The sequence below is a fragment of the Dermacentor silvarum genome, chromosome 3, assembly GCF_013339745.2.
Source record: "Dermacentor silvarum isolate Dsil-2018 chromosome 3, BIME_Dsil_1.4, whole genome shotgun sequence".
Taxonomy (NCBI): Eukaryota; Metazoa; Arthropoda; class Arachnida; order Ixodida; family Ixodidae; genus Dermacentor; species Dermacentor silvarum.
The window spans coordinates 147,033,731-147,059,210 of record NC_051156.1 but is presented as its reverse complement, the minus strand read 5'-3'; the positions used below and the strand labels follow the sequence as shown (position 1 = coordinate 147,059,210).

At 48.2% G+C, this 25,480-nt stretch overlaps 2 protein-coding genes across 2 annotated transcripts in view; both read right to left on the bottom strand.

The window, feature by feature from the left end:
* Nucleotides 1–25,480, bottom strand: part of LOC119444880 (nose resistant to fluoxetine protein 6) — a 423,598-nt gene that overhangs the window by 365,502 nt on the left and 32,616 nt on the right. The gene's annotated exons all lie outside the window — the stretch shown is intronic.
* The window catches only part of LOC119444876 (nose resistant to fluoxetine protein 6), a 53,974-nt gene continuing 32,387 nt past the window's right edge, over nt 3,894–25,480 (bottom strand). Inside the window, exons 10-14 of the mRNA XM_049664784.1 lie at nt 20,791–20,913; nt 13,712–13,832; nt 6,374–6,563; nt 6,042–6,184; nt 3,894–4,097 (exon numbers count right to left, since the gene is read on the bottom strand). Of these exons, the coding sequence (XP_049520741.1) occupies nt 3,894–4,097; nt 6,042–6,184; nt 6,374–6,563; nt 13,712–13,832; nt 20,791–20,913 (781 nt within the window). The remainder of the gene's footprint in view (nt 4,098–6,041; nt 6,185–6,373; nt 6,564–13,711; nt 13,833–20,790; nt 20,914–25,480) is intronic.

Sequence of the window (25,480 nt, the reverse complement as noted above, 5' to 3'; positions counted from 1 at the left end):
TAAACGTAACTTCACACACGAAGGCCAAAGAGGGTTGTAGAAGAGAGACTAAGCTTTATTTTATTTTAGAGTCCGGCTGCCCAATCGCGGTGCGCGTACTAGCGCGACAAACTCGTGGCCGCCGGGGGAGAAGCTAGGTCACGTTGTATGAAAACCCTGGAGATTTCAGTGGGTGCCACAAGGTGGCGCTACGCTTTGGAGCAATGCAATTTTCAGCCGGCGCCGCAAGGGGGCGCCACGCTCTGGAGCGATGTGCGCTACGCACATACAAAGAACCTACACACAATATAGGAGAGACTATGACGTCTTTTATTAAAGACGGATACGCCAATCGCAGCGCGCGTACTAGCGCTGATGCGCTCACTTGGCCGCCAGGGTGACCTACATCACATAATGAAAAAGCAAAAATAAGGTCGTGCTAAAAGCGCGGTGTGGCGCACAAGTTTTTTACCATCCAGAAATTTGAAGACGCCACCGTCCCCACGTTTTCATACGACGCCACATGATGGCGCGACGCGCCTTAAATTGTTAGGGAGCCTACATGCAACGCCGTTTTTAGTGCATTCGCGCCACAGATCTACAACCTATTCCTAACTTATCTTGTTAAACATCAAGGACAACCTTAGCCCCTAGTATTGCTTCCGTTTCATTCGGATCCTCAGAAATTCCAAGAACTACCGAATTCAAATGAACGCTGTGGTTTTCCTAACCAGCAAGTTTTTCTTGGTAAATTATAACTATCACCTGCACTGCAAAACAGCCTTCTATCTTCTACTTCTTCGATCCCGTGATTTTTTTGTCATTAATTCAATCACACTGCCTTCCAAGTTGTTTAAACGCTTTTCAAAACCGTGTATCGTTTTCTCCGTGGACTCAAGGCGTTCTTTAAAGAAGCAATGTGTTCTATAATTGCCTGGTGGCCACTGATTAACGACTGGAACATTTCGTCAATGGCTGGGACCGGATTCTCTTCAATATATCCAAAACTAGGAGCTTGCAATAATTTAAACACCCATAAACAATGCTCGTACACACATGTGTTCATGGCAGTACAACCAGAAATCGATCATCAATGGGTATTATGAACTGCACTCTGTAGAACTCTCATACGCAACCAAAATACGGCTCCAATATTGCAACAACGCTATCCAGAGAATGTAATTTAACAATTTCCTTTGGTAACGCATTCAAGACAGCATTGAATAAACAAATTGGCGTTGAAACGTTTATGTTGTTCATGGTTTGGAAGGGAAAACACAGGTCTCTGTACAAAGCTCGGATATATTGAAGCATACGAAGATGGTCGGGTATAACGAGGAAGTTGCACAATTATAGTAAAGCGTTTGCAAAAATTTTATGTAGATTTCGAACGGCTGGAAAATAGACCGCGAGGACATTCACGTTTATGTCACATCGTTGTTAGCTTTCCAGCACCGGCATCCGGGCAATTGCCCCTTTTCCGCAGACTCTACTTGTTGCGTTGCAGAATGTTCACTGATGTATAGTCGAGTGCATTTAGTTTAAGGACCAGAGGCACCGCTAAATTTTTAAATGCAGAGCATTTCTTTAACTCACATGTAGCGTGCGCCGTCCGTCCGCAACAGCTCGAGCACAGGTGCGCCCTCTCCCCCACTCCTCCTCTCCCGCATCACGCTTGCAGCACATGTGCAGCGCGCGAAGCGTCGTAGTTGAGTCGCGCTCCGGCGCTGCAAACACCATAGCAACAGCAGGTGCTGGCGTGATAGCGCGCCCTCTCTCCACCCCCTCTCCCTCTAACGCGCGCGCTAGGAATATAAAGCGGGTTGGCGCGGGCTCCACTCGTCAACTCCTGCGCTCTCTTGCGTTCGTCGGCGGTCGCAGTTGATAAGCGATGGAAGCAAGACCTTCAACTAGTACCTCGACGCAATCCAACATCAGCGCCAAAGCACCAGTTCAAGACATCGTACCATCGTCTTCGTCCACGGCGGCAGAAGACAAGGCGGCGCGCTGCCGACGCCGGACGCAAGCGTCGTAAGCGTGCTGCCGACGCCGAACTTCGTGAATGAGAAACCGCGGCCAGGCGCAACGTCGACAAGCGGATCACGAGCAGCGTGCACGAGAAGCCGCGGGCACGCGTCAGCGTCGGGCCGCGGACCCTTCGAGTCGAGAACGACACGCTGCTGCGACACGTCAGCGTCGGGCCGAGGACCCCGGCGTACGGGAACGAGAGGCGGCGGCGAGCTAGCGTCGTCGTCTGGAGGCCGCCGCCGCCGCCGCGGAGCCCGTCGCCCCGGAGGGCGCTGGCGCGGAAGCCATCGGGCAACGTCAAAGGGACTTTGGGGTTGCCGACGCGCGCTTCAAACGCGAGTTCCTGGACCGGAGCTTCGGGCACAGCTGCGACCGTGTGCGACCGGCTGTGGTTCGTATAATAATAAGAATCGCAGTGATGCCAATAAAATAATAACAAATTTACGTTATCTACTCCTACTTACGATTCTCTCTTCTCTCTCAACCCAGACCACCACCACCACACCATCACCACCACCACCACACCAACAACACCAACACCAGGGAACCCCACTATGCTCTGCATTTACACGTGTCCCTCGCGCGGGGGCATGCGACGGAGCTTTTTTTAGCAGCCTAGACATAAAGGCTCGAATCAATTGGTACTGTCTTCGTGCGCCTGTTTGGCCAGCGTCACGCAGTAATGTAATTTCATGTTACACGGCTTGCTAGAAGAAACTAATTTTCTTCTTGATGCCATGGTCTCTCAACTCTTGCATTCGACTTTACGTAAGTGCGGAAGCCTTCTCGTAGGTTAGGTTGGTGCTGAGGGTATCTGCAAGATGTTTGTTTACACCAGAGACCACTTTCGTCACTGTCTGCAATGGCCATACTGTGAGATTATCAGAGTAGCCGCACCGCTATCCAAAGTGAGCCTAGTCGAACTAGCACCCGAGATAAACCATTCACAGTGGCCGAAGGTGTGGCTGGTGGACGTCTCTGTGAGACATTGTGGAAAGCTGCCAAACTTGCGGTCTACTTGGCGCAGTAATACATGTGCAGAAGCACTGCTGCGGTAGCGTTTTCTTCATTGGGACAGACGTTGTCCGCGCATTGTCCACCTCTGGAATACCTTTTTGCGGAACATTGCTAATACGTAACTAACCGAACTGTACAACCTTTTTTATGCAGGTAATGTTCAGCCTTTTGCAGCTAGACATCCCAATAGGTTCAACTGAGCTATTTCCCGCTGGCGGCTTTTAAATATTCGTTAGGAACACATTGTATAAACGAAACAAAACATACAAGAATAATTCTAAAGCCTTTGCCGCTTTTACAGCGTAGCTGTTAGGGAGAGCTTCGCAGCTCCTTCGCAGCCGTTAATAGACGGGAGTATTTGGGTGTCCGTAACAGCTCTGCGAACACGGGGAGCTCTAGGAGGTGGCACAATCCCAATGCCAAACTAGTCCGAACTTTCACCTAGTTGACGAAGCAGAATTACGGTGTAGTTAGTAGTAGTTGTCGAAGTAGTAGTACTAGTAGCAGTAGCTTTTGGCGATTGATCAGCATTACGGTGAACAACAGAAGGTTCTTCCCGCAGCCAACGAAGCGCTTCCTAGGGGAATTGGTTTCCCTACTTGCTGGGCTACTACTAACCATAAATTCAATTATGGTCGCTTAATCTGAACCATTTGCAATAGCGTGGTGTGAATTTAGGTGAGTTCGAATAGTGAAACCACCAAAGGCGACACGTTGTCTTGCTTGAATTTATTGTAGTTCGTATTCCTGTACGATGCTGGGACTTACTGACCGATAACGATGCTGCTCCGTTTCAGTGGTCTTACAAGCACCGGTTTATTTAGTATGTCATGGCGCACTGCCACTGCTTGCCTTTGGGCAGTGAAACTTCATTGCCCTCTCCACCGCTGATATTTATCTTCGCGTCGCTGCCTGCAATGTTTTTCTCTACGTTCCTGCGGCCGGACGCCTCCATTTCCAATCAACCTGCTGAAAAGCAACTTGTCGAGTGCTCCAGTCGGCGCCTCGCATGCGATGAAGGTCAGGTATGACAGTAGGAAGCACCAGACGAGCACGGCAAAGCAGAGCGTGACCTGCAAAGAATATTGTGCGGTTTTGTTCCACACATTACACACACTAAAATGACAAGTATGTGCTAACTTACTCAAAAGAGATTGCTTAAACAGTTGAGCCATGGTCTATATGCGCAAGCTCTGGGAGAGGCGTCACTAGGTAACGAAAACTGAGGCTGAACAGGTAGACCATCTGAAATCCCTCAGCAGACATCACTCGGTTGCAATAGATGACTGAAAATAAACGCCATGCCTCCTCTTTTCAATTTCTGTCGTGCCATTCTGGCATTCAATGACGTCATTGCCGTAAAGTTCCATGTTTAGTGGCACTCGCATTAACACTCAGTTCCACAGTTATTCTCATTGGTAAGAGTGCAGGGATGCGAAATGACACCACAAAGAACAAAAATCAAATTTCGTAATTTGCCAAGACCAGCCAAACGTTCCGGCTCTTAGGTTAAGAGAACCCATTGTGCTCGAATTTGCTAATCATCCAGAGTGAGTGTTCTAAGTGAGCTCTCTACTGTACGTGTATGTACGTATCTCTGTGCGAGTGCGTGCGCGTGCGACTCGGTTCGAACTCAATATTTTCTTATGTGGCGTCGTCGCTGTCCAATCCTACAGTCATTTTAAGGGTCGCCAATGCGTTTTATTTTATTTCGAGAAAATTTCTGGAATGATATCGACAGAGCACAATAACTCTTGCAATTTATCAATGCTATATTGACAACTGCTTTCGAAAAGGTAAATCTGTCAACGTTCTTGATGTTCTTGCGCTTGCAGCAAGGCATAATTGCATCTTCGTCACTTATTTTCTGTAATCGCTTCCGAGCAGCCGCATCCGGTATCCTTCACAAAAAAGTTTCCAGAAAAGTATGAATAGTCTGTATTTAGAAAGTCCAGAGAGAGTCTATGGGTTCATGGCTTTCCGTCGTTTGTCGACTTTGTCGGCTAGTGACTTTTTGCATACAATTCGTTCAGATACTTCCGGACCAAACTAGCCCTAAATATAAACTTGTCAATAAGCTCAGTCATTGTGGAACGTTAATTTACATTGTAAAACGAAAAGTCTATACATGAAAGCATGGCTGTCCGTTTAAGGTTTTTATGCCATCTATAGTAGGAAGTTGTTGGAAGGGCACTACTTCACCTGAGACGTGTATAGGTGCTACTGTTTTTTTACCAAACGTGCCACAACGACCAACGTGTGCCTAGTTGCTTTCTCGGCCTCTGAAGCACGATGAGTGACGACACGTGAACAAGCGGCTTCTTATTGCGACAGCCTTGGACATTATGACTTGGTGATGCTCACGTTGTTTATGACTTTATTTCCATGGATTCTTGCCCTTCATCTTTTCAATTTGATTCAGTCAGCCCAATCTCACGGGTGCAGAGATACAGGTGGTAAAGCTGACGTCTTCGGTTTCATTTTGTCTCCATCTTTTGCTCACAAGTGAGCGATTGCGTGCACTCTGCCTCGTGGAAAACGTGCACTAATATACAAGCTATACCTGTAGAGTGGTAATGAATTGCTAAATTCACCTGGCTGTGTGGTTTGAAGTGTAGTTCGGTTTATGGATAACCTCGCCGCCATGGAGCACAGTGATACTGACTGTAAGGAGGCGCTGGGGATTTTAGTAATCGTCTAGTTGCCTGGTACCTCTGGCACATCAACAAGAACAGGGAACTACTTACGTTATCATGCGCGAAATTGATGGGCTAACCCTGGATCTGCCAACTGAGCTTATGTTCACCTCTGAACAATGATCCTGCTAAAAATTTGAACACTCGCTACAGCTCAACACTCTATGATATCAAACAAAAAGCTTACAAGTATTGCTGACTTTCTGTGAAACTGCATATAAAAATATTAAATGATATTTTCTTCAATGAATGCCGACAACAGAGCTGTGTTTTGTCAGTATTGTGGTAAATAAGAGTACGCATTTCTAGCCTGGAACTTACCTGGTTAAATACTGACCAGTAGACTCGTTCTCTGGATGAGTACATCAACAGTTCGAGGAATGGCCAGTGGATCAAGTACACGCCATACGAAAGCTTGCTCAATGGAACGAACGCATTCCAGGACAAGAACTTGCCCAGTGCGCCTAAAGAGAAGCAGGGTTTGTGAAAGTTTAGGTCATGTGTATGAACCACGAACAAAAAATACGACGGTCCTCGCCAGCTTGAGAAAGAAAGACGACCTTCGGCAAGCTGCAGTAGTTACCCATAACCGTTTTCCACCATCACTAGTTTCCCCTAAACAATAACCAACAATAGCACGAGGGCAACCTCACCACCTCGGCTCGTAGCACATGCCAGCGTGATCCAAGAGAGACAGAACGACCAGAGTATTCTGTCAAAGAATGCCAGAACCAGCTCTGCGCCATCCGACGTGGGATTCTGGCTTAAGTACCAGGGAAACTTCATGAACACACAGAAGAGGCCGCAACTGAACGATGCAACCCAGCCTGCCAGCTGAAATATCTGCAAAGTATAAGAACGAAAATCAATGGCGGTTTAGCAGTAAACGCTAGTGAAATGTCTTAGCATTACATAGCACATATTTGATGTCCCGTATTCATCATTTAAACCGATTCAAAAGCATTGCGAAATGCTGTTCGGGAGCTCACTTGACACACGTCCTGCGTGTTCGAGGCGCGAAGGGCAACTGATGGTAGTCCGGAGAGACAAACGTTAGTTACACTATATATATATATATATATATATATATATATATATATATATATATATATTGAATTGACAATACGTGCGCCAGCAGAAGACGTAGAAGAAGACGTTTGTTGTTGGTGGTGCTCGCGCTCGCTCTGTTTGGCCGTTGCCTGTTTCAGCGCATGCATATAAACGCCCAGCGCATCTACCATTAAACGCGTACTCTCAATATATTGTTACGACGCGATAAAAACGGAGTTTGCAGAACAGGCCTCAGGGCGTGCCTCAGACGGGCAAAAAACGTTCTCTTTCTCGTCTTCTCCGCTCACACTCCTTCCTCTTCTACTCATGCGGCTACATTGACTGTAACAATATATTTATATATTATATATATATATATATTACATATAAACGATAGAAGAAAAACCGAGGGGCTGAATTTTTGTTAATCATGACCATATAAAACAAAGAGACCATGAAGCCAAGGAAAGTATCGGGGAAATTAGCTGTGGCTGAAACTGAAATGTAGAACATAATAAAGAAAATAAAAATGAAAGTGCACAGAAATATAACTTGCCGCCGGTGGGAGCCGGACCTAAAAGGCTCCGCATTACGTGTGCGTTGCACTACCAATTGTTCTACGGCCACGGCTATCAATTTACCTTCTACTCTCCATATATGCACACTTCTAAGCTCTCTCATCATCTCTCCACCTTTACCAAATGACCGGCTTCCCATTTTTTAACACACCTACTCTTTCTTTCCACTTCGACATTAACAATTCTAACGCAATAAAAGAATTTGAGCGGCACTTCAGCAGTTTATTTAAGGAACTGCCTTAATAGAGACAATGCAACGTTTGCTGTATATTGTGTGACAAGACCAATTTTAAATGAGAGTTCTTCTTCGCGGAAATACGCTTTGCCTGTGAAGATATCGCACTCGGGAAAAGCAAGCGAAGTATCTGAAAAACACCATTCTTTCACAAAGAATTATCAGTAATACAAGTCGCTTGTTTCACCACTAAGAAAGCACCAGTTTGCCGGTTTGCCAGTCTATTTGGGCACTTTCCTCCGTGTCTCATTGATCATTTTTAAGATTCACCCAGAATGTTCGCATCCCCAGTGGCATATGCCTATTTGCACATAGTGGTTAATTCGGGCACAACATGGGGCCGCATAGCCAACCGCCCAATCTGTCTTTTAGGGCGGCACATATCCAAGTGGCACATATCCCGTGGTAATGAGCCTGTAGCCCTGGTTATTGTACACACGACAAATCAAACGTCAGCAGCCACCTCCAGCATACTTGGGGGAACAAGCGAAGAAAGATTCGCTTTAAAAAGAACTACTTAGTTGCGAGCTGCCAAATTGCCCCCTTCACTATGACATTTAGCGGAACCCATCTCTCGATGAATGTCGACTGTAATGCGTTTCATATTGAATCAAAATAGCCACATCGCGTATTGCCACCATCTAAATGAGTGATGTATGAGGGGTGCGCCAGAAAATGCCGCCTTTCCCAACCGACGACTTCAACATTGTCTACAGGCCACCAGTCGGACTCCACTTACCGAAATGGAACCTAACCGCAGTCACGCACGCCATCGGAAGATCCAGTGGCCTCACGCAACAGGACTTCCACGATAACGTTTGAGTTCAGACGCATAGGATAGAAAACGTCATCATTGCGAATACCGCCGACACTGAACGTGCAACTAAGCTCGAAAGCATAACGACCATCCAGTTAGGCGGCACCTTCTTCAAATTGAACCCCCACGTGAGACATCCCGACGACGTAAGCAGAGGCGTCATCTACGGTCTCCTGCCAGGTACCAGTAGTGCCGAAATCGTAGCTGGCCTCAGAGTCGATCCGAGATACACGGTTCACGGCGCACGCATGCTCGGTCGATCCTCCACGGCCGTCATCACTTTCGACGGGCCGCACGTCCCGTACTACATCACCTACCAAAGTGGGGACTATCGCTGTAAGCCCTATCGAAACGCCGTGCAGTACTGTCGGACGTGTGGTGCCATTGGACACAGACAAGACATCTGCCCCAGTCCCAGAAAACACTTCTGCTACAAGTGCGGACAAGACGCCGTACTCGAGGATTATGAATGCCTACCCAAGTGCAAAATATGCGGAGAAGCACACGAGACCGCCGGAAAGGAGTGCAAGAAGAAGTTAAGACCCAACCCACCACCTTACCAAGTGAGACAACAACGTAACAAAAGTCCGAGACAGTCATTGTAATTTAAGCAGCGATGACGAATTTCCAAAGCTAGAGAACCCTTCCACAAACTCGGGCAGCGCACCGCGATGCCATAGCGGCCGAAGCAAGTTTAGGTGTAGGTCTAGGTCTATTGTACCATCGAGGTCCAAGCCTGGCACGAAATCCCGAACGCGCTCCGTTCAACGAGCCAACTATGCTGCTGCAGCGCGGGGTTACTCTCACAACACGAGCACTTCGGATTTCTCGACTGCAGACACCGCGGCACTCAGGGCTCTGGAGAACATGGTTCGAAATGAGCAGAAAGCGCTCCAAAGCCTCCGCGACCAGATCCAAAGCCAAGGCGCCGTCATCGACAAGCTCACACAACTATGCCAAGCACGAGAAGAAATCATACACAAGCAGAATGAGAACACCGAGAAGCTCACTCAATTATGTGAAGAACAGCTACTAGCTAAACAAGAAGCCAAGACCTCACAAAACAAGAAATTGAAGCTGTCGTGGAGGAGAAGATTGTCCCCGTCTTCGAAACGAAACTCGAGGCTCTAATTGAATCGAAGCTCACGGCGATAGTTGAGTCCAAGCTCGAAGCAATCGTACAGGCGAAATTGCAGCCAATCAATACCTAAATAGGCAACAAGTTCACGACACTCAGCCGCACCATGGACACACATACAGCCCGATGAAATCCCAGCTCACTAACTTTGTAGCGCCCACCGCACTGCGGCGCACATTCCGGTGGGTCTTCATCGTGGCCGACGTCCATCAGCCTACCCTCGGTTCCGACTTCCTGACTCATTTCGACCTTGACGTCAGCATGCGCCGCCATCGCCTGACTGACAGCAAGACGCGCCTCTCGATCTCTGGCTTTCTGTCGGCTGTCGCTCCCATCGGCATCCGCACGCTGATCCCATCATGCCCGTATGCTCGTATCCTCGAAGACTTCCCTGAAGTGACGAGGCCCTGCAATTTAAATCAGCAACCCAAGCACAGCGTCACCCACCACATTGTCTCGCGTGGTCCACCTGTCGCAGCCCGTCCGCGCCGCCTCTTCGGTGAGCGTCTGGACATTGCTAAACGGGAGTTCGAGCACATGCTCCAGCTAGGTATTATTCGCCCTTCGTCCAGCAGTTGGGCCTCCCCGCTTCCTCTGGTGCCCAAGAAAGAACCGGCCGGGTGACTGGCGTCCGTGCGGTGACTACCAGGCGCTCAACGCTCACACGATCCATGATAGCTACCCCCTTCCACACATCCAAGATTTCACAGGCCATTAGGAAGGATGCAAAATCTTTAGTAAGGTGGACCTTGTCAAGGCCTATCACCAAATCACCGTTGAGCCGGCCGATATCCCGAAGACAGCCATTACTACACCCTTCGGCCTGTTTGAGTATGTGCGCATGCCCTTTGGGTTACGCAACGCAGCTCAAACTTTCCAACGATTCATTGCCGAGGTAACGCGCCGCCTCCCGGCTGTATTTGCCTACATCGACGACATTCTCGTCGTGAGTCCCAATCCACAAGATCATGAGCGTCACCTTCCGGGAACTCTTTCAACGCCTTCAACAATTTGGCCTGCTTGTCAACCCCCAGAAATGCGTATTTGGATCTTCCTAGCTCGAGTTTCTGGGCCACCACATCTCGGAGCTGGGAATTCGTCCATTGCCCTCTCACGTCCAGGCCATGAAATACTTCCCAGCACCCACTACCCTACGCCAGCTGCGTGAGGTTCTCGGCCTAGTGAATTTCTCCCGACGTTTCATTCTACACTGCGCTGAGCTTCTACACCCACTGACTGACCTTCTTCGCACGACCAAGGGCTCCTCATCTGCGATTTCCTGGTCTCCCGAAGCTGACGCTGCTTTCAGGGCTGCTAAACAAGCCGTCGCCGATGCGGTACTTCTCATACACACGAGAACTAACGTGTCAACCCGCATCATGGTGGATGCTTCCAGTGTGGCCATCGGTGCTGTTCTCCAGCAGAAAATCAACTCCGAGTGGCGCCCATTGAGTTTCTTCTCTCGGAAGCTCCAACCTGCCGAGACTCGCTACCGCGTTTTTGGCCGCGAGCTGCTCGCCATCTACTCCACCATCCAGCACTTTCGGCACTTCTTGGAGGGCCAGACATTTTATATTCTAACGGATCATAAGCCTCTGGTGTATGTCTTCCGTACAAACTCTTCCAACTACGTCACACGTGAAGTTCGTCAACTGGCCTATATATCGGAGTTCAAAACAGATATCCGGCACATCAAAGGCACCGACAACGAGGCAGCTGACGCCCTTTCACGCATCACCTCCCTCGGCACTTCTACATAGACTGTGGATTGGGAAGGTCTAGCTCGTGCGCAGATGGAAGACCCCGAGCTGCAAGCGCTGCGTCACCATCCCCGTTCCCTCCGTCTACAACTCGTTCCTCACCCATTTGTGCCTGGCTCCCTCTGGTGCGACATATCAGCGTCTACACCTCGCCCCTTCATTCCGGCTGCCTTCCGTCGTGCTGTGTTCCAATCACTTCATGACATCTGCCATCCCAGTATCCGAGCCACGCAGCGCCTCGTTACACAGCGGTATGTCTGGCCAAGCATTAACACCGATGTTCGCCAGTGGGCCCGCTCGTGCCTCGCATGCCAGACCGCCAAAGTGACCCGCCAGACAAAGACTCCCACACAGTCGTTCTTGCCCCCTGGCTGCCGTTTTGACCACGTCCATCGTGATTTCGTTGGACCACTTCCTCACTCTCACGACTGTCGCTACATTCTCACAATGATCGACCGCTTCACCCGTTGGCCCGAATCCGTGCCCATTCCGGACATCACTGCAGAAACGGCCGCCAGAGCCTTCGTTTCAGCATGGGTTTCCCGCTTCGGCTGCCCCAGCATTGTGACAACTGATCGCGGCCGGCAATTTGACTGCACACTCTTCACTTCGCTCAACCGCCTGCTTGGCACTAAGCACTGCCGTACCACTGCATATCATCCCTGTGCCAACGGCATGGTTGAGCGGCTCCATCGCCAGCTCAAGGCTGCACTCACTACGCGCCTGGATCGAGAGCACTGGGTCGACCACCTTCCTATGGTGCTTCTCGGCCTACGTGCCATCCCTCGGTTCCCGACAGTCGCAGCCGGCCCCAAGGCGCCGGCCGAGAGCGCCGACCTTAGCGTCGCCGCTTAGCAGCGTCGGTGGGCGCTACAACTTCATAGCCCATGTCAAGAACAACTACCTGAGCCACGCGAAACTTGAGGAAGGGCACGGAAGGAAGAAACGACGGCCACGCAGCAAGACGCCTTCCTGCTCGAACTCTCTTGAACGGGAGCACGTTAACGCACCCAGGACTCCTGTGGATGGCAACCCCAAACTGCAAAACGCCCCTTTCGCAATTGACTTTCCGCATCTGCCATTGGAACTGTAGATCCTACATATCCCGCTTGGCAAATCTACAAGAATATCTAAAGACAAGTCCACCAGACACCATCGCCCTCCAAGAGACCAACACCAAAAAAGTTAGACTTCCAGGATACAACACCCTCACCATAACCACAAGAAGCGCCATACTTCTCAAGAAGACAATTACGGCCCAAGAACACAGGATAGAAGACACCACGATTAAAGACACTATCGTGAAAATCGTAGCCGACCGCAAGTCGCACCAAAGCCTCTACGGGTCTAACGTATACAGCCCACCTACGTGGCTAACCTATACAGCACTGTAGTGAGATTCCTCTTTTGCACTTCCCGAACAACAATCGGCGCCATCTTGCGCCGCCGCCGCAAAAGACTTCACTCGGCCTCCGAAGTGCATGGCGCGCCGGTGCGTGCGAACGCTGAATCACACGCCATGCGTAAACTGGGCTCCTCTGTCGCGCTTCATTCTGCACACGCTGGGCCATCTAATGGTGCCGCCGAGAAGTTCGCGCGTGGCTTCCCAGACGAGAAGCCTGGTGCGCCGGTGCCTACGAACGATGAGAATTGTTCCATCACTTGCCGCACACTCAGTGGCACATACTGAGTGACCCAAGTCGTTGAGAATTTAATTGAGGAATGGCACATACCGAGTACAGTCATGGCGCAGCTCGCTAAAGCGTTGGCGTGCGATACGTTCAGTGCACTTGTGACGCAGCCGGCTACAGCGTGGCATTGCGGTCTTTCAGAAAACCGTGTGACGTTAGTTTTATTCCACCCAGCATCGGAAACACTTAAGGGATCTTTTTTTTTGTTATTGTGCCTTTGTGACGCATTGCAGTCCTTTAGGAACCCGCGAGACGTGATTTTTATTCGACCCAGTGTCGGAAAATTAAAACGATCTCTTTTGTCATTCCTGAGCGGCATATTCCCAGCAGCACGTACCTACTTACGCAAGATGGCGTCAAAGGCGTTTATCAAAGAGTGGCACACACCTACTGGCACACACCGAGGGAAGCAAGTTGGCATCAAAATGTTATTTTTAGTGCTCCTTCCGCAGATATAGCTCTTGGTTGCCATAGACGAAAACCAGCGAAGTATTATGTGGTAGTGAAGTGACAACTAATGGTTGAAATTTGTGATACTCTTCAATACTATGCTCAGATATTCAGATGCCGATTATTTCAAAAATATTGAATGCCACCTTCGCCGCTCTCATCAGGGAGATAATATAAGCACAGGGCGTCCTCGGCTACATGTCAAAACGCCTTACAGCTTGTCACCGTAACAAACGAAAATCGCGAAGTACTTTTTAAATTCAGAAGCCTACCTTGGAAATTTGGCGCTCTCTGAAGTCGGCTACCATGAGAGACGTCATACAGCCGCTAAAGTAGCACACAGCGTGATAAAAAGGCTTGATGTAATACTCGTTGATTGTGCTCAACATCCGCCTGTAAGAATAAAAATGAAAAAAAATGCCACATACACGATGTAGGCAGAGTTGTAAACGTTCAATAAGAATTCTAAGCCAACATTTTCAGGTGAAATTCTCAAACGTGATGTTTCCGAAACAAAAACAGTCATGCAACGGTAATTAGGCAGGGCGCCACCGAGGAAACCATTCGCTACCCTGCGCTACACTTCACCATGAGGAGTATTTACTGCAGAGCCGTTTCTCTCTGTGTCTCCTGCCGACTACCGTTTCATGGAAACTACGTCATCGCCCGACATGGCGCAATGCACGACGGCAGACATGAAAAGTCGGTGTACACGCATAGCCATCGGGTATTGCCGCTACAGATGTGCCAGTCAGTGGCTTGTTCTCTGGGGAATTCTGCAACGAAACAACAACCCCGGCCGAAATGCCCTCTCTGCCTTGAATATGTCCTTTCAAACTCATCATTGCTTTAATAAACCGAACTCATTTCTTCGGCTCTTCCGCTCATTTTCGTACCCAAAGTTTCTTCGCTAACGGCGCATCCTCTCGCGCAACCGAGCTCCTAGGTGCGTTCGTCACCGTAACAACCCTAACAAAGGTGCTGTCGCACGAAAGTGTTGTCGCGTGTGAAGGTTTAGATGCTGTGTCCTGTTTCTCCGTAGAGAGCGTTTATACGCACGCCTTCAGCACTTGAGCATGCGTTGTTATGAAGGCTCCCTATTAAGGCGAAATCATTATGTGGCTATATTGGCGGTGCCCTTGGAGGTGACCTTCGGTGTGTGTCCAACCAGGGAGGGTGTCCGAGCTATCGCGCACCAAAATTTTAAAATATGCAAATGCCACGTAGCTGGGCAGAGCCAATGTAATGTTGTTTGCCGTGGCTTGATGATACTCAGAATATTTTAAGTGCGAAGCACTTTAGGGGACCGGGCTGTCGGCGTCTAATGTGATGTCAGGTCGTCGTGGTCACGCGCAAAAACAAGATCTGCCGAAAACTCGCGTCTCGTTTCCTTGGTATACACCAAAATTGACATAGAAGGGTACGAACGCATGACTAGCATGATTGATAGGTCATGATACTAATAAAGTCACATGCTCGTCAGTTACGTCACGATTATCGATAACAAAATCAAGTGTGGTGGATAACCGCATGAGCCAGGGATATGCGGTAATTAACAGAAACTCGCAAAATCGCTTCCGAAACATCAGTCTGGTACCATCACAGTGCAAGAGAGAGCGCCAAGACCCCACAAGCGCTTGATTCCTCCTCACTTGTGCAAGAATAGCACAAGAATAACATAAGGGAAACACCGGCTCATCATTGCTTTGCAACTGTAGTGTAGCTGCATTATCGCTCGATTAGAACAACACCAGCGCAGAATGTGAATTCAGCGCTTAATGTGGCTCCAAACCTGCGCAAGTCCTGCGCTTGTGTAGTTCAAACCAACCGTGAGTTAACATATGGGAAACACCGGCGCATCACTGCTACGCACTTCCCCAGGTTTCACGTCAGTGGAGCTGTACTAGCGCTGGATTTGAACTACACGAGCGCAGACTTTGAGCAGGATTGGGGCTACATTAATCGCAGGATTTTTTAGGGGCAAAACTGCTTAGGGCCGAGCCTTGTCCCTCCCTCGTCATCCGTAGCTCTGGTTTGCATGGAATCCACTAGGGGCGCTGCGGTGCACAAGGACGTTCGTTTTCCACGCACGCTCTGTTTCTAGCTTCAGCCATGGATGATAACGGTCAGTACACAAGGGCGTTCATTCCCGACGCGCACTCTCTTTCTCGCTTCAGCCATGGATGATAACAGTCGGTGCACAAGGGCGTTCATTCCCGACGCGCGCTCTCTTTCTCCCTTCAGCCATAGATGATAACGGTCGCTTCTGATAACGGCGCACCCGCTACGGATGAAAACGCGAGAGTGGCGGCTCAACTGCAAGCGGAGTTGAGGGCTCGGAAAGCTGCTGCAGCACGGCGACGCAGACAACAAGCGGATGCGGAGTCCAGGGCGCGGGAAGGTGCAGCCGCACGGCAACGCCGGCATGCGGACCCGGAGCTGAGGGCTCGCAAAGCTGCAGCAGTACGGCAAACGCCGGCAAGCGGACCCGGAGCTGAGGGCTCGCGAAGCTCGCGCTTCAACCGAGCATCGGCACCACCAACCTCAGGTAGAGAGCGCTTCCGGCGTTTTGCCGCCGCTTCCCGCGCTCTCGCCGCCTCTGGGTCCGCTTGCCGGCTTCAGGGGATTCACGATTAACCTAATGATCCCCCGGTGCTTCGCCCACTCATCATCATTCACTTCGTGGATATGCGGTGTTTTTTGGTGATACTGATAATGATGATTAGTGATACGATACCAATACTGGTGATATTTCTTTAGTATATTTATTATTGCGATAGCAATAGGTGACTCGTAAAAGAGCGAGGGATTCTGGGATGCTCCGTCTGCTCGCTGTTTCCGGTTCGAGGAAGCGCAGCCGCCGCCAGCGCTTCACCGTTGTAGCCTATTGATGCGCTTGCAGTCCGGCTTTCTCACACTAGAAGATTACCCGGCTGCAGGTGCCTAGCAAAACCATGGTCGGCTGATCAGCCATTGGCTGCTCAAATTCAAGCGTTAAAGGTAAACTCATGTAACTACTGCCTTGCAGCATCCCTTGCTGAGTCAGGTGTGCACAAGCATCAGAGGCATGGCTGCCACTTCCAAAACTGAACCATCAGTGAACAAAAAGAAAATGAATGTACTACAGCGCACGCCACTTCTCAGGCGGCGATGAGCTGTGTAAGAGCCGACACGGAATGATTCCCCAAGATATTTCTTTCTCTAACATTGACTTAAGCAACAATAACTATTTCAGTACTCGCGTGCACATATAGAGGTATTATGAAACATGGTTTTACGGCGCAAATTTAAACGGGACATAGCGAGATACATACATAATACTTGCAACCAACTAGCCCACCTTAGTTCCTTGGCACAGATAGAGGTAATGCGCAGCCGTAATATGTCGGCGATACGGCCATTCCCCCATCTTGTTGACAAAAAAGCGAAAACTTCTAACTACATACCACTTCAAATGAACCTCCAGTTTCGACCAAGAAATGCCGTTGACAGCGCGAAGTTTCAAACATTTTCAGCACTTCATTTTCTAATTACGCTAGCTGCGCCGTTACTGACGATATCAGTTGCAGCAACGATCACAGGGCAGTATTTACCATGCTACTATAGCCATCTCCTCAGCACCCGATTTTCTAAGTAATGAACGCTTGATAAATTATCAGATAAAGATAGCTTTTTCCTCTGTCTGACTGACCTACAGGCAGAGTAGTTAAAGACGGTAGAGCAAATGTCGCGTAGAGCTAAACCTGGAAAAAACAAAAAAGGCGGCCGAAACGAAAACCAGAGTTCGTTTATCAATAAAAGCGTATCCTTGCCTTCCTTGGCTCGTCATCGTCGCGCCCAGAGTGAACTGAAACCTAGAAATCAGCTGCATGGATGGTACGACATTGCTGATCGACAAAGCGGACGGAAAGTTTCGCATGACTGACAGTTGAAACCGCGTAGAAAAACACGTGCGCGGGGCATGCCGCCGATGCCGCCGCGTCTTCCGTCGAACCGGAAGCTGCTAGCAGACGGCGCACCCCACAATTCACTTCGATTGCTCGTTTTACGGGTCACCTATTATATGGACACTCCAAGCGCATTATTGCCGTCGCCGTCACCGTCGATGGCGCCGTGAGGTTCCGTATAAAGTCGAAAGGCGATAAAACCATCTCCCCGCGCCGTACGCTGTATGTGTGAGTGAAAGCGTGCGAGGGTGAGATGGCAACCGCAGCGTTAACTCGCGCACGCGGGAGAGGAAGACCGCCGGAAGCGCGCGCGGGCTTTGTTCACGCGCGTGGAACGGGGATAATTCCAGGAGACGGATGGGGGGGGAGAAGGCGTTCTGCTCTTGCCGCTGCTGCTGACGGAGCTGCCGCGCGGGCGCCTCTCTTGAAAGCGATCTGTGATGCGGCCGAAGTGTGCACCCATGGTAGGCTCATCTTCAAAGCGATTTGCGACGGGCACAAAGTGCATGCGCGGGGTGCCGGTAGCTTCGTATGCGCTGCTCTTTGGACGTTTGCTTCGCGTTGAAGCGAGAGCCAGCGCGAAGGTCAATTTGATAGCCACCGCTGGCGCGCTTTCTCATTCCAGCGTTTTGACGAGTTTCCGCGGTCATCGAGCGAGATGTGTTCATGTTTACCTGTCCGTGCGTGTGACCGTACTTGTTTATTTAGTTAGTAAGCGAATATTTACAACTTTATACGGCCGATAAAACTACTATCCTTACTTTGTGTAACTGTCTACTTATTTGATATCGCAATCAACGTTTCGCCTTTCGGGCGACACTGCTGCTTTTTATTTCTCAAGCTTGTTCTTTACTGCCAGAGTCAGGGTGAGTTGCTGTAATTGCCGTAAAGAGAAGAAAAGATGGTGTGTGTGGATGGACGCAGGATGTATCTGATGTTGCTGCCCACAATTATCGGTTATGTACGATATGTCATTACTCTTTGCAGTTAAGACCGTCGCGCAAATAAAAAATATACCTCTTGCATAGTGTTCGACGCTTGCTTCACAACGATCATTCGTGTTAACTCTTTAATTGGAAAGATAAGACTTGACCTAGACTGGTTTTATTGCTTTAGTTCTTTACTTTGCTCAAATACTTACCGTTTGAAATATTAAACGGCTTCTCTAAAAAGTAAGCAAGATACAGTAGGTCAAAATTATTGTTGACCAGGTGGCGAAAGGTAAATCGCTGGTCCAGAACTGGTCCCTGGCACTTTCTTTGGCATGGTCAATTTGTGTTCTTGAGGTTGTACCTTCATAAGCTTAAGAAATAAGAGTTTGCCTTAAAAAGGGGCCAAATCGCATTGGCGAGAATATGACCCCCACGTGCGCTAAGAAGATAACGACGAAGCCTTCAGGTTTTGGGACCAACACATCTGCTGCCGCTCAGGGTCGACATTTTATTGAAAGCCACTGTTGAGCAGGTGCATAAATACAGATAAATTGAAAGGCACAGACTAATATTTAGATTTGTCTAGTTTTCGCAGATAGTTTTGTTAGGTCAACAATATCGTTGAGCTACTAGTTAAATGGTTAAAGCTTAACACGGTCATGTAAAGGTCGTTCAGTTGTCTGTAATTCTTTCATTCTTCAAACACGGTGTTCTTTTACTTTATCTGAGCATAGGTTTGGTGATAAGAAACTATTTTCTTGACACTGACCTCTACATTGGATACCACACTTTTCACGAGAGGAGCCCAGTTGTCGATCAAACTTACTAAGGGACAAGGTGTGCTCACTTTTTTTTGCATTCCGCCTAACTACACAATTAGTCTTTGATTTTTAGTGAACTTCTCAGTTACTATATTTAGATGAAAATTGTCAATGAGAAAATTGTAGAGGACCGTAGACTCCCGATAGAGCTTTCTGTTGCTCAATACGCGCTACATAAAAGTGTTTTCGGAGCATGAAATAAGCCCGCGATTACAAGCAAATTGCCTCGAGGGGCCAGTCGAGCGGAAATTTCGCGCGTATTCGCGGGCGTCTTTCACGCTAGGAAAACAATTTGTGTAGCACGTATTGAGCAACAGAAAGCTGTATCGGGAGTTTCTCATACTGTTCAACAATTTTATCATTGACACTTTTCATCTTATTATAATAATTGAGAAGTTTATAGACTAATTAAAACTAATTATCTAATAAGGCGCAATCCGAAAAGCAATCTGAGTGTCTCCAATCGACGACAAACAGCATTACCTTGGATCGGTCCAGCTACGTGGCCATTTGCATATTTTTAAGGTTCTGCCAAAGTTACGTGAAACACCCTGTAGAAGCACTTGCTACTCCACTTCGCTTATAAATGAGTTAAGCTAATATGCGTTGAATATTATTATGGACGGTCGACTCTCATTGACTCGATTTTTGTTCATTCGACTTTTCAGTTATTCGAATGCACTAGGAAGTTCCGGTGAGTAATCAGAGATTGCTGTGGAACGAAACGTAACTTACTTCGAATGAAAAAGTCTGCCGGTCCGGTTAAGTCGACTAACGCTATCGCCCCTTGTACGAGTGGCGTTAACTAAAAGCTTAAAGCATAAGAAATTCAGCATACAGTGGTACAGCTTCCCTCGGCGATGAAATTGACAGAAACAAATTGTCGTGCAGTGACCACGACGACTTTTAGGATTTTGACACCGCCGACAATAGTATTGAGGTCTTTGGGCCAATGACCCATGATGACACGTATAGCTATTGTAGTACTGTAATTAAGTAGGCTGCCAGCGACAGGAGACTACATTATAAAGAAATTGAATTTGTTCATTTTTCTAATTTGATCTCAAGGATAATTCGAACAAATCTTGCGGTTTCGCAAGCATCGCAATAATGGGAGTCGACCTGTATAGGAAAAAGAAGTTTTTTTTTTTTTTACTGGCCGTTCCAAAACATTCTAATTAAGCCAAATTCTCGTTGGAAAGAAACTCAGCGCATTGCTACCTACTTCTTAAGATAGAAATCACCTATGTGGATAACAGTTGATGCATTCTTTTGCTTATTGTTTTTTTGCTATTTTCTAAATGAAAGAAATTCACGGTTTTAAAATGTCGGTCAGAGCTACGTACTGCAACTCTAAGAGGCTCCTTTGCCCTCATTAACAGTGTTCATTCCTTTCTCCTGGATGCATCCGATTGCGAACAGCGAAATAGTGCACTTTTGCTTCTCGTGCTCCTTTTATTTTAGGAAAACAAATATTCCCATCAAAGAACTGAGTAGGCAAGAAGGCAGCCACAGGCGTTACCTTATTTCTGATTTGAAAAAAAAAACATACTGCCGTCTGCTAATGTCGCACTGAATCACTTGAAAAAGGAAACGTATCACGTCTTCTTGCTGACTTGTTTCTGCCACTCTCGCATACGACAATACTTACGTGTAATGAGCGAAGGGAATAATGATGAATGGTAGTAGATGCAATCTGGCGACAGTCCATGTGGCGATGGCGCAGCATAGAAGAGAAAGCACGGCTAATGCGGCCAGGGCCACAGGTTTCCGTCTGCACAAGGAGAACACATGTCCGTTTGGATGCTGCGCAAGGGTCGCAGAATAAAGTATATTGCCAGCGCTCAAACAGCACACTTACATACGAAGTCAACGTTCAGCCGAGTATTGGTGCATAAGGCTGTCCTTAGTGCTTGACTACACTGCTAAAGCTATGATGCACTGGGCAGCGTAGCCACGCTTTTACTTCAATTGCCATGCTTCAAAAATTAATCACCATTCGGGCGTGTCACAGGCATAAGACACCGCCAATAAGTTCGGCGATAGATCTCTTGTGCCCGGACGAATCTAACTCCCGTATTCAGAAATGCATCTTAACTTGAAGCCCATGTGCGACTTGATATAAATGACTGCCTGTCGTAAACGCACCAAAATAAATCCAATGAGCGTCTTGGGCACGTTCATGCCAGGCGCCATTTATATCAAGTCCCGCATGGACTTCAAGTTCAGATGCATTTCTGAATATGGGGGTATGTCGAGCTTGTCATCTCCTTTCTGAAAGATGGCCTTGCAAACTAAAAGTCACGTGTTTATGGTCCACGTAACATGTATCGAAACGGGCGCTTAGGCGAGACAGTTCACATTCTGTCATGGAAGGTTCAATATGCCCAAATATTCGACGAGCTACCTCACACACTCCTATGTCTACATGCAGAAACGTGTGCAAGTGTCACGCAGATCCTTCACCAAACAGAAACACAAACCAAGCACACAAACCCACACACTCGCAAACGACACGACAGCTTGGTAATCATATACGAAATTCCGTTATGAAGCTAACAGTGAGTTCTACAATTCATATCCTGATCTGGAAGCGGTGATTGGACGTGGGAGAATAACGTTGGCTTCACCGCTGAAGCCAAGTGACCGCCACAAAGTGGGACCTTCATGACAAAAAATTAAGATATTTTCCCGAAATTCCAAGTTTGTGACTACGGGCGCCTTTGTCCCGCCGTGGAGCTGAACAGTTTTAAAAAGCGGTGAACCATCAGCTAGCCGATGCTTGTGGGGGAGTCTTTAAGACATGGGCGCTATCCCTGGAATGGTCCGGGGCTTCAATTGACCGGCTTCTATGCGCCAGTGCAACCTCCTCAACGCTTGGCGAATGCCTCTTCACTTTGTGCGGGAGAACTTTGTGCTGGATGCAGTGATAGTAAACAATAGTCGCCGCAGGAGCTCCACGTATGTTTATTTCCCAGCCTTAGAACTGGAGTGCTGGAAATGTCTCACTGCAGAGAGTAATTATCCTGCATAATACAGAGAGAGAGAGAGAGCAAGGAGATGAAAGGCAGGGAGGTCAACCAGAAGAGCCTCCGGTTTGCTACCCTGCACTAGGGGTAAGGGAAAGGGGAGATAGAAAGAGAAAAATACGGAGAGAATGAGCACTGAGTACACGTGGGATGATGTACAGGGACACTATAGGCGGTCTCTTAAACCGGTGCACTTCAAATACAGTACTAATGCACGCAACGCTTTTTGTGCCAGTGACGGGTGTAGCCACGGTCCGAGTATCTTTGACTCAGAGAACGGCCTCGAGTCCAGCCGGTCCTGCATAATAGATTTGCGCGAAAAGAATTGTCTTGATGGTGGCCACGCGCTCTCTGCATACAGCCTTCCTACTCTTTGGAACCAGAGTGCTGAGAATTGGATCAGGGAATTTATCCTACATAAATTGCAGGCGAAAAGAATTCTCTTGATGGGGGTCACGTGCTCTCTGCATGCATAATTCCAACTATTTGGGCCTGGAGTACCGAGGTCTATCTCAAGCAATAATCTATTATAAAAGTTCAGAGCGAGAAGAATTGTCTTTATAGTGGTCACGCGGTTTCTACATGCAGACTTTCTATTCTTACAACTGGAATGCTGAAGACTGGCTCGGAGCAATTATTCAGCATAAATGTGCGCGAAAACAATAGTCTTGATGGTGGACACGTGCTCTCTGCATGCAGGCTTCCAACTCTTTGGAACAAGAGAGAGGAGGACTGGCTCGGAACCATTACCCTGCGTAAAAGTTGCGTGAAATTAATTGTCTTGACGGTGGTCACGCACTATCTGCTTGCCGACTACCTTCTCTTTCGAACTGCATTGCTGAGAAATGCCTCAGAGCAATTATCCGGCATAATATTGTGCACGAAAAAATTCTCGTGATGGTGGTCACGCGACCTTTGCATACAAACATCCTTCTTTTTGGAACCGGAGTGCGGAGGACTGGCTCGGAGAAATCTTGTGTAACAGATGTAGACGAAAACAATTGTCTTGGTGGTGGTCACGCGCATTCTGCATGCAGATTTGCTACTCTGTGGGACTGGAGTGATGAGTACTAGCTCGGAACAATTATCGATCATAAAAGTTTGCGCGAAAACGATAGTATTGGTGGCAGACACGCGCAGTCTGCATGCAGGCTTCCAACTCTTCGTCACAAGAGTGATGAGGACTAGCTCTGAGCCATTACCCTGCATAAAATTGGCGCGTGAATTAAATTTTCTTGACGGTGGTCACGCGCAATCTGCATGCAGACTACCTTCTCTTCCAAACTGGATTGCTGAGAAGTGCCTCAGAGCAATTATCCTGCATAAAAATTGTGCGCGAAAAAAATTTTCGTGATAGTGGTCACGCGGTCTCTGCATACAAACATCCTACTTCTTGGAACCGGAGTGCTGAGGACTGGCGCGAAGATGATGATGATAAAAACTTTTATTGAAAATAAGAAAGTAAACCTTGGGTTACGGGAAGATATGGTCAGGTCCCTAGTCCGGGACACCGTTGGCAAAAGCCGCTGCCCGTGCTCTTTCGATGAGGGCTCGTTGCTCCTCGAGGTCCGAGCTAGACAGGGCCGCCTCCCAGTCCTCCCACGTTGGCTGATTTATTATGGCAATACTGCTATTTTTCTGACAAGCCCATACCATATGGTATAAGTCTGCCTTTTGGCCACAAAATCTGCACTGCTCCGAAAAAGACTCGGGCTCCATGTCATGAAGCCTAGATGGATTATTAAATGACATAGTTTGTAGCCGACGGAGGTGACACTCTTCTGATTTATTAAGACCCCTAGCGGGCCCCGGCAGTGTCTGCCTCTCAAGGCGCAGATGCTGTAGTATCTCTGAGTATGTTGTTAACGGAGAGGGGGAGACAAAGTCAGCAAAGGAGGACGTAAAAGGATCCCGGGGAAGAAAAGCTCGGGCTGAAGCATGTGCACGCTCGTTTCCTCAACCTCCTCGTGACCTGGTACCCATATCAGCTGCTTAGGTGCAGCGCGAGTCTTAGCTTGACTAAGAATTTTGCATGCCAGCGGCGTGATCCTACCACGCGCGAAGAAAAAACCTTGTGCAACAGATATAGGTGAGAACAATTGCCCTGATGGCGCTCACGCGCTCTCTGCATGCAGACTTCCTTCTCTTTGGGACTGGAGCGCTGAGTACTAGTTTGAAGCAATGATCTATCTTGAAGGTTTTGCGCGAAAACAAAAGAAAACAATTGGATTTAATGTGGTCCCTCGCTCTCTGCGGGCAGACATTCTATTACTTAAAACTGAAATGCTGAAAACTTAGTCGGCGCTATCATACTGCATAAAAGTACAGCGCGAGAAGTCTTGATAGTGGTCACGCGCTTTCTACATGTTCACTTTCTATTCTTTAAAACTGGAATGCTGAGAACTCGCTCGTAGCAATTATTCAGCATAAAAATTGTGCGCGAAAAAAAGAATTCTCTTGAATTGGTCACGCGCTCTCTGCATGCAAGCATCTTACTTTTTCAACAAAAGTGCTGAGAACTGGCTCGAAGTAATTATCCTGCATAAAATTTCTTCGCGAGAAGAATTGTCTTCCTGGCGGTCGTGCGCTCTCTGGATGAAGGCTTCCTACTCTTTATAACTAGAGTGATGAGGACTTGGACGGAGCCATTACCCAGCATAAATGTTGCGCGTGAAATGAATTCTCTGGACGGTGGTCACGCGCTCTCTGCTTGCAGACTTCCTACTATTTTGAACTGAATTGCAGAGAAGTGCCTCAGAGCAATTATCCTGCATAAAAATCGTGGGCGAAAAAATTCTCGTGATGGTGGTGACGCGCTCTCTGCACACAAATCTGCTACTTTTTGGAACCGCAGTGCTGAAGACTGGCTCGGAGCAATTATGAAGCACGACTGTTGTGCGCGAAAAGAATTGTACTGATGGTGGTCACGTGCTTTCTGCATGTAGGCATCCTGCTCTTTGGAACTGGAGTGCTGAGAACTGGTTCGGAGAAATTATTCAGCAGCAATTATTCAGCATAATAGTTGTGCTCGAAAAGAATTGTCTTGATGATGGTCACGCGCGCTCTGCGTGCCAACATCCTACTCTTTGGAGTGAGCGTGCTGAGGACTGGCTCGGAGCAACTATCCTGTGTAAAAGTTGTAGACGAAAACACTGGTATTGATGGTGGTCACGCACTGTCTGAGTGCAGACTTCCTACTCTTTGGGACTGGAGTTATGAGTACTAGCTCGGAGCAATTATCTATCACAAAAGTTGTGTGCGAAAATAATTGTCTGAATGGTGGTCCTGTGCTCTCTGCATGCAGGCTTCGAT